The sequence below is a fragment of the Pituophis catenifer genome, unplaced genomic scaffold (assembly GCF_029215685.1).
Source record: "Pituophis catenifer annectens isolate HBS135680 unplaced genomic scaffold, rPitCat1.0.hap2 SCAF_3, whole genome shotgun sequence".
NCBI classification, from domain to species: Eukaryota; Metazoa; Chordata; class Lepidosauria; order Squamata; family Colubridae; genus Pituophis; species Pituophis catenifer.
The window spans coordinates 113,857,244-113,867,215 of record NW_027256883.1 but is presented as its reverse complement, the minus strand read 5'-3'; the positions used below and the strand labels follow the sequence as shown (position 1 = coordinate 113,867,215).

General features: G+C 38.7%; 1 protein-coding gene across 1 annotated transcript in view; it reads right to left on the bottom strand.

Annotated features, from left to right (window-relative positions):
- Nucleotides 1-8,250: 8,250 nt before the first annotated feature.
- The window catches only part of KIAA1614 (KIAA1614 ortholog), a 46,874-nt gene continuing 45,152 nt past the window's right edge, over nucleotides 8,251-9,972 (bottom strand). Inside the window, exon 9 of the mRNA XM_070941051.1 lies at nucleotides 8,251-9,161. Coding sequence (XP_070797152.1) covers nucleotides 8,968-9,161 — 194 coding nt within the window. The 3' untranslated portion in view covers nucleotides 8,251-8,967. The remainder of the gene's footprint in view (nucleotides 9,162-9,972) is intronic.

Here is a 9,972-nt window from a genome sequence, read left to right as displayed (position 1 = left end):
CAAATGATATGGCAGGGACCTGTGGAGAAATCTCAAGGAGGACGCCCACCCAGAAACAAAAGAGCCATTGTAAAAAAAGCAACATTAGAAAGATTGTTATGAGGAGACCGGAGGAATGGGGGGCAGTTTTTGTAGAGAGGAAGAAATTATACTGGGGCATAAGACATTTGAAACTCTTCTGATTACAGTCTTACAAGACTAATGAGTGGGGGTGGAAATGTGTCTCAAAAGACCCTCAACCACTCATTTTGCAGTTCTTATTTCTTTTTCTCCCTCACATCTTCCAAGTCTCCTGCACGTATGAGCAGTCTGTGCAAAGCATCAGGAAGGAGGTGCTTTACAAAAATGCTAGGAGAACAGTGTTTCTCATTGTAATAAAACAGACCAGTTCTGGAAGGCTCGCGTGTCTGGAACTGCCAGCAAAGCACTCGTGAATAACCAGAACTGCCTTCGAAACATCCAAACAAGCTTTCAAAAGGACAGGGTTGCTTTATTGATTCAAGGTGAACTGCTTCTCTTCTCATACACACAAGTACTTTGCAAAGCACCTCTTTCAAATTACTTGCACAGCCCTAATCTATATTAATAAAGGTCTCTGCAAAGTAAGGGGCTTTTCTAAAAAATCTGTTGCTACTGAATTTTGGTAGTGTGATCTTGGAGCCCTTTGGAAAGCATGGATGCACAAGGCAACATGAAGTTCATAGGATAACCAGCCTATCCTGAATAGGTGATAAATGTATTTGCATTGATCCAGGGTCTTCCTAGCAAAATCTGTCTTACTTCTGCTTTTGTTGTTAAACTCCAACAGACTTAAAATGCCAGACAAAGAGGCAAGGCATCATTTGAGTCAGTATGCATTTTCCTCTCTCCCTAGGTGTCCATATGAGTCAGGCAATCCTACCCTTTCTATGTGTGCATCCAAGAAGAAAGAGCATTTGAGGGGGAGACAGCTGCTGGAGAGCGAGGGAAAAATAACCCATCTTTTGTGAAATTAGCAACCATTGGAAAGGAAATCTGGTTTAAAGAGCAGTTTGGGATTTTGGATTTTGTTTCTCACCTTCGCCTTACAATCAAGTCTTTGGACAAATTATTTAGCTTTCAGCTCACCAATTTACCGTCTCTGAAGTGGAAAAAGGCCACCACAGTAGCCTCTAATACAATCTAAAATGGCAACCCTGCCCCCCCTCCCCTTTCTTCAAAGGTAGTTAGACGGCTTCAGTTCTCTACCCTCCTGAGGGCTTCGCTTGGCAAAAGCCAAATGTCATTCAAGGGAAAAGTGGGAAGCAATTATGTGCCAGTTCACAAGCTCTGCTCCGAGAAGAAAAGCTCCACAAGAAGCTAGAGGCGGTCCTGGGCTCAGCTTCCCCTCCACGCACTTTGCAGGCAATCGGTCCAGACACACTGAAGTAATTAGCATTGGAGGAACAAAAGCTAAAGTTACTCGTCCAGGGAACAGGAACCTTACTGGTGGGCTGGGGTGGGGGTGGGGGAGGCAGCTGGAAGAGCTAAAGCACAACTGGGGCTGGGCAGGTGGCTTCTTGGCTTGGCTGCCAGCCCAGAATTCTTGGCTGCGTCACAACTCTCTTTTGTATTATTGGAAGCCTCTGGCAATTGCAGCAAGATGCTCGCCTGCCGTTGGGCCCTGCTGGGTGATGGAAGAGCTTTGAAAAAAGCCAGCCAAACTAAGCAAAGTGGGGGCAAGAAGAGAGAGAAGACGTAGGCGAGAAACAGCAGCTCAAATGGTGCTGCCAGAGGGGGCAACGAGAAAGAGAGAGAGAGAGAGAGGGGGGACACTATCTAAGAAACTTCCTAGCTAATGGGGCGAGACTATAGCAGCCAGAGATCCCCTGCAGGCATTGGGTGCAATTCATTCACAAGAGAAATCATAAAGCCATCTCAGATGAAGCTGTTGCCAAGAAAGCTCCACAATCAATGCAAAGAGAAGTGTTGCAACAAGTTTCTCCAAAAATGTTGGGGGAAATAGAGAAGCCGCTCCAACAGGCTCCAACAGGTGATTGGATGCATAGCATACTTAGTCAGCACTGATTGAGATCTGATCACTTTTTGAGAACCTTGAAAAGAATTAAATGTACTATAAAATACTTTGGACAGAACACAAAATAGGAACCCTTTATATTTTCATCTTGAAAAAAAAAACACTGTCCAAGCAGCTTTTTCTACTGGTACTTCTAGTACCCCCTTCGTTTTACCTGGTATATTTGTTTTTTTGTGACCAATGGCACTCCCTTCAATTGTATATTTGCCTTTGAGCCAATGTTGACTCCTAACAACTGCCTGGGCAAATCCCTGCAGTTTTCTCAGCAAGAATTCAGAAGTGACTTGCCATTGCCTCCTTCCTAGGGCTGAGAGAGAGGGATTGCCCAAAGTCAACCAGCCTTGTGCCTAAAGGGGCTGAGAGAGAGAAGGACTGATCCAGGGTCACCCACCCATATGCCAAAAATGTGATTAGAACTCACAGTCTCCTGATTTCTAGTCTGATGCCTTAACTGCTACATCAAATTGGCTCTCTAGGCCACTGAGTTTAAAATGAATTTTGAGAGAATGAAAGCTTGTTTTTTTTTTTTTTTTTAAATTTGATTTATATGCCACCCTTCTCCGGAGACTCAGGGCGGCTTACAATGTGCTCAGCAATAGCCTTCATCCTTTTGTATATTTATACAAAGTCATCTTATTGCCCCCACAAATGGGTCCTCAATTTACCTACCTTAGAAAGGATGGAAGGCTGAGTCAACCTTGAGCCTTGGCGAGATTCGAACCTGCAGTAATTGCAGGCAGCTGGTCTTAATAACAGGGTGCTTTAGACCACTGTACTACCAAGGCTCTTGTTGCAGTCTTTGCTCTGATAGTAAAAAACTTTGGTTTGGGCAGATATTACTTTTAATATCTTCCTGTCCTCAACTACTTTGTATAATGGTGTGCCCATTGTGAAGCTTAGGGAAGGGAGGGAGGGAGGGAGGGAGGGAGGGAGGGAGGGAGGAAGGAAGGAAGGAAGGAAGGAAGGAAGGAAGGAAGGAAGGAAGGAAGGAAGGAAGGAAGGAAGGAAAAGATGCCTAGTTAAAGATTAGAGAAACCAGTGGTTCCTTGATCCTACCAGACAGAAACAGGCTATTCCACTATTGAGCAATTATTTATTCAGTTCCTGGAAATATATTTATAATAAGTTTCTTATTAGAGGATTCAGCCTTCAATCCCTTGAAAATAAGTAAAACATTGAATTCTGGGTGCATTCTACTCTTTATTTATAATTCTTAGTTTTTAAAATATTCTCTTCCAGAAAGGTACAACTTTTTCACATCTCCATCACATGGGAAAAAACAAATCCTTTCTCTTGAAAACTCATCCAAAATTATTGTTGTTATTATTATTATTGAATAATGTGTGATATTTGCACTAGTTTTACTGGAGTTAAATGCCAAAAATAGACAATATTCCTCTGCAACTCTTATATAAAGCTGATAAAACAACAGCCCGATTTCCATTTATTGCCATTTCATCTTATCCTTTTGTTTCTCTAAGTCTATGTCCCAAAATGAATCTTATGTCCTTCTTATTCAAAAGATTTAAATGTAAATCAAGATAAATGCAAGCCAAAATAATTGACAACTAATTTATGATCCAGTCTCCTCCTTACTATATAGCATATTATTATTATAAAAATCTTTTGTTCTGTAAAAGCTGTGAATTCCCCAAGACTTCACCTGAACATTGCTTCTTGTTTCTCAGGCATTTAAAGAATCAATTAACTCTTAATTTTCTAATATTGATGCAAATGGCTTTGCTTTTTTTCTTTGTCATAGCATTAATCATTTATAAGGGAAAAGTTGTAATAAAAAATAATAATTTTGAAAGAGTTCACCATTTTAACTGCTGTAGTTCAATCAATTCAATATTTAAATATTTCTTATTCCAGATTTTTTTCTTTTTCTTCCAAATTGAAATAAAGTTGTTACTGTAATATTTATGCCTATATATTAAAGGATTTCTATAGTTGCAATATGTTTAAAAAGTTATGTATCTCTCCCTATGTGTTAGGAAAAGTATAGAAGAACATCAATTTCGACTTTTGTTTAACCTGACACTTTTGCAAATTCTGCTAAATCCATCCTAAAACATGTTACTGAATTGCTGGAGTTTGAAAAAGGAAAGATATTGTCTGTGGTGTGTTCTTAATAAATGCTAAGCAGCTAAAGAATTCTTCTTTTGTAGCTTTTGGTGGACTATTGACTTGAGGTTGCAACATGCTTCAGAAGGCCTAGGCCTCTCCAGATTGACTACCAGCTCATGGGGACAGGGTCTGGTTATATTTCTCAGTTAAAAGAAAAGTATTTTCTTAGGAAAAGAGGTAGTAGCAAATACCAGTTGAAAGGCAATTAAATGTTATTCTGATTGGGTAGATAGATCTAGTACTTGACAGAATCTAACCGATTTCAGGAGGAAAAAAAATCTGGCTTTAAAGCACCACCTCTGTATTAGAAATTTTGCTTCTTATTCCAGGAAGTGTCATCAGCTAATCATTAGAAGTATAACATAAGATTGTTCCTTCCTTCTTGATAAAATGAAAAATTATAGGTGCATTTAAAAAACACACTCCCTATCTAGGAATTCTTCACTATGACCTCTTACTACAGACCATGTCTTGCCTCTTTCAATGCATAAATAATATTTCAGGTCCAGGACATGTTTACGCAGTGTTCTTGTTTGCCAGCCCCCCAAATTCTGATACCACGAGAGTTGAAAAGATCCAACAGAGGGAAAGATCATAATTATCAAGAATTCACAATTATGTAGCTGCAGTAGCAGTTCTGATGGTCCCATTAATTACCTACTCACCAGTGAAATAATTTGGATGTTTTACACCAGTCACTGTCTCTTAGTGTTTATACCAAGTTGCTCAACATTGAGTGAATTCAACAATTGAAAATGTTCACTAATATGCCCATTGTCTATTTATCCCCCTGAGTTATATTGAATATGACAAGGACTCTATTCTTGTTCAAAAGAACCCTTAGTCAACTCACAATAGAGCAAGAGTTGTAATATAATTAACTGCATCAATACATGGCTTTTTTATATTTGTAAGGTTAATCACTCCACACAATTTGAAAATCTGAACTATCAAGCTTCCTACTGACTAAAAAAGTTAGAATGAATGTGTAATTTTAAATAAACATACAATCTCACTGAACTTGATGTAATCTGCATAAGCAGTTGAGTAAAACCTTCTGAAAGGACAATCTTGGCAAATTTCAGGTAAATTTACGTGCAGGGCAGGGCGTTCAAGGCTCCTTTCTTTGTAACAATTCATTGTTATCTGTTAAAATTGGATAAAATTTGCAGACATAGTTGGTTGCTAGAGAATAAAGATTGTAAATACTCTTCTACAAACAAGAGCTAGGTTTATAGTTTAGGGATGGCTTAAAAAAAGTTAACAAATCTCTCCCTCTAGTGTTTGAAGAATAATTTGTCAAAGCCCTGCACATTTTATTCGCCAAATTACAAGGGGAGTGCAGAGCTTTAGAGTTAGGCATGCAAGTTGATGTTGCGGCAGGAAGCCAAAAAAGGATTTAATGCTCACTCACATCATTTTGTTCTGTAATGGAGGGTATGCAGCCAGGTTGCATGACAACGTGGAACTTGAGACAGTCGAACAAATACCAGCAGGAATAATTAAACTTCTAGAAAACAAATTAAGAAATGAATGAATGGACTAGAACAGAAAAAGAAGTTAGGGAAAGAATTGGTGAGAACTTCTAAAACAGGGTGGTAATAATTTAGGGTTTGAGATTTGTATTCTGTATGCTGTGCAGCACTCCCAGAAGAAAATGGGCAGGCTCAGAACTAAACAACTGTTTGTAATGGATCAATTGATTACGTGCCATCAAGTTGTTTACAGCTCTTAGCAACAACATAGATTTTCTCCACGAGGATCTTGAATCTTTTCATTCAAGTCTCTCAACGGTACATTCCTCACCACTGCAACTGAGTCCACCCGCCTTGCCATCTGGTCATCCTCTTCTCTTTCCTTCCACCTTTCTCAGCATTGGAGCTTTTCCCAGTCTTTGCATACTATGTCCAAAAGTGTCTGGGTTGCAATGGATTAAATATCTGAATAAATATTTATATTGACCCTTATTGTGACTACCTAGGAGCTTCCAAAAGATCCTGAAGGAAGATAAAAAACCTTTTGCAGACAGAATATGTTACTGTCAGGCAAGCATATGTATATATCTGTATACACAATGTACAACATGCCCTATGTTATCCAAGAATTGAAGATGCACTGTTCAGAAATATCCATACTAGATTGGGGGGGGGGGGGAGAGGGGCATTTAAAAGGCAAAAGAGATCTGATTTAAAATTCAGTCTTATTTCTTGTATTTATCATTTTTTTAACCTAGCTCCAAATGTTATATTTTTCACTAACAAATGAAGACAGGTCTCCAATCCATATTAAAGCCGGGGTGGGGGTGGGGGGTTGCTTTTTAAAGGAGAGAATATATACCATGCATATCTCCTGACTCAATTAAACATTATAAAAATATTGTTTTGTGCAATATGCATATGATGTTCAGAACCTCAGTATGAAGATAAGTCCATACATTCCCTTCCTCTTTCTCCCACCATTACAGGATCACTGAGAGTCAGAAGTGATCAGTGCCTTTCCATGTTGTAGAGAGGCAGGTCATTGGCTGTTGCTTTTCTTTTTCTTTCAAAAGGCAACTGGACTCTTTTTTCCCTTGAGGAAGGAAAAAACAGTTTTTGCTAGCGGCTGCTTCATCTGTGGCACTGGTGTTCAAGTACTGCCATTAATATTTTTTAGCCAATAGGTATGGATCATGTCCTTGCCACAGAGACTGGTCTGCTACAGATAGTCCTCACTTTACAACCAATCATTTTACAACTATTTGAAGCTATGATGGCCTAAAGAGGATATGAAGGCATCCTGTCTAGGAATCTGCTTGATGGTTATAACCCTCAGGAAGCCAAACTGAAGCCAATCATACCCAATACTGGAGTGCTACTCTACTTCAGGATTTGTAATCAACAGTCCTCCCACTATGACCATAATGTTTCAATTCTTTTCCAGTGCAGTTGATTTTGTTCCCACTGAAATTTGCTTTATTGGAAATATGTAGAGGAACAATATTAAAAATGATGTCTTTTAGATTTTCTGTCCAAACACAATATTTTGCCTTTGCCTGCCCATCAGCAATTTCTTCTTATTCCTTCCTTCTTTTTCTCAGCTGATAGAAAAAGGTTTGAAAGTTCTTATCCTCCTTGGGAAGAACACAGAAATACCTTGGTTTACTTTTAAATCATGCTGAAGGTCACATGATTTGAATTAATATGATGGGGAAGGCACATCCTAGTTGGACATGAAGTAAGCAATGGGCTGAGGCCAAGGCTAAATGGATTGAGCCACCACCTGATTGCTTACTGGGCACTTTTGAAATTAGTTGGGGTGGAAACCACCTAAAGTCAGGCCATCCTGATTTTATATAACCTTACATGATTCATTCACTTCACAAATCAGCTATGCCATCGTAGATTCAAGCCAAGAGTCCATAACTGCTTTTAATAAATAATTTAATCAGAGAAATACAGTGAAACAAGGTAGAGAGGCTTTCCAGTGTTGTCAAAAGCAGCCCATGGTTGTAGGTCAGGGCTGAATACAGATAGTCATCAAAAAGAGAAGCCTCTCCTGTCACAATCATATTCTGGGTACAAAGCTCATGAAATAATCTGGTCTTTGCGGCTATAGAGTCTAGAAGATGGCTCTAAGACAGACACAAAGGATGATCAGTGGTGACAAACCTGGCTGTTAACTCTACCATTTCAGATTGCAACTAGAAATTGATTAACTTCCTACAAACAATCAAAACAAAGATCATTTCATGTTGTGAACTTCATGTGCATTCTAGAATAGTACGTTCCAGGCCTAGGATTACCACTTCATGAGAAGCAAGTTTTGAAAAGAGCTGAACATGAGAAATATAGGAATATGAAGTTCAGACTGACTTGTAAATTTGCAAGGTGGAGAATTTCTCTGGTAGAAACTGAGAAAACTTTCTCCAAAAATTAAGTTCAGTATTTTGAAGAAGCTATTGGAATCTGCAAACATCAGGAATTCTCAGCTCAAATAGCTTTCACTGCAAACATAAAACATCTAAAGTAGAACAATTAGACAGAAATGTCTACTGATACTGTGGCATGAATGAGTTTGGCCATATATATAGTAGCACATAAACTGATCCAGAATGGATATTTTTGTGGATGCCTGTAAAGACTCTTAAGGTTTGTAAAGGAACTGTAGATTTTCTGGTAAAGAGATCTAACTTCTTTAAAGATTCCCAAATCATTGAATCTTTCTTTATAAATAAAAGGGTGTGGAGGGGGAGAGATAAGATTTCCACAATAGGGATCACTTAATTCATTAGCAGCTCTCCAATTCAGTCAACAGAAAAAGTATTAGCTTGAATGTTTTAAAAAAGTTTTTATGAACAAACCCAACTTGTTATGGGTACTTTAATACAAATTAAAGATGACCCAGCATCCTCCAATTTTTAAAGAGTTTGTGGGTATGTTGGTGGTCAAAAGATAAGTCTTTATTCACAAATTGTTACCTGATGCTGCCTTTCCCCTCTCCCCCTATTCTTTGTACAGGGAGGTGCCAGATAACTAATTCCTATTCCTTGGTGATAGACAGAGTCCACATTGAATGACTAATCTTTGCATAAATTAAATATTCAATAGATATCAGGTTCCATTACAGAATAACCCATGGGGTTGGTTTGTGCCTCCATCCACATCCAAGTCATAAAAGCACTGAGACAAGGATGTGAACTCCAAGTCTCAGGTAGGCTTAATAAGTACCAGAACTGCTTTGCCCTGTTCACAAGGCAAAGCTGCTCATTCAAGCTTCCCTCACAAGGATCTCCTCTTCTGCTACTGCCGAACAGGTCTCTGCTTCAGCACTCTAAGGGAGAGTGTCTCTGCCCACAAGAGCAGTTCGTTGATCCGGGCTAGGCCCAGCCCAGCAACCTTGGCACCGTTTACTTCAAGTATCTCATCCCCAACTTCTAGGAGTCCAGCATAGAGTTTAGCTGTACTGGTGTCTGCCATCTCCTGGATGTAGATACCTGTTAAAAAGAGAAAATAACATAAAATTGCATTTCATGTTTTAGTAAGGTAGCCTTTTATTGAAATGTCACAACTATGCAATGGGAAAAATGTTCCTCCTGCAAAATCAAAAGAGTTTGAGGAAAAACTGAGAGACATATAACACTTCTTCACTGAACCTATGCTTATTAGACCTTCATTAATCATTTAGAACTTCTTATAGAAAGACACAGGTTTTCCTGTTTTGTATGAATCTGCATTTATGCATTTGAGCATTTTCTGCTGGATTTCTTTGCAACAAAATCTCCCAAACCTGTCACTGTATTTGTGTCAGAATAATCAACTTGCACCAAAAATCGAAGCATGCCACAACGTTTTGCCATCAAAATCATTTGAATGTTTTCCCTTCATACTTTACTGTTGTACTGTGCAATTACTATCATTATTTCTACTGTTTTGATGCATTTATAAATGACTTAGATGAGGGAATAGAAGGGGAACTCATCAAATTTATAGATGATACTAAACTGGAGGAACAGCCAACACCCCAGAAGACAAACTCAGGATCCAAAAAGATTTTGAGAAACTTGAACAATGGGCTCTATCCAACAAAATGAATTTTAATGTGGAAAAAAGCAAAGCTTTGCATTTAGGCAAGAAAAATCAAAGGTATAAGTATAGATTAGGCTGTACTTACACTAGCTATTTTATAGCTAGTTACGGGCAATTTATAAATGAGGACTCAGGTGTACTACCACAAGCAAAAAGAAAAAAAATCCACCCAGAAAAGCAGCACAATGACTAAGAAAAAAAATAGTCTAATTTGTTAAA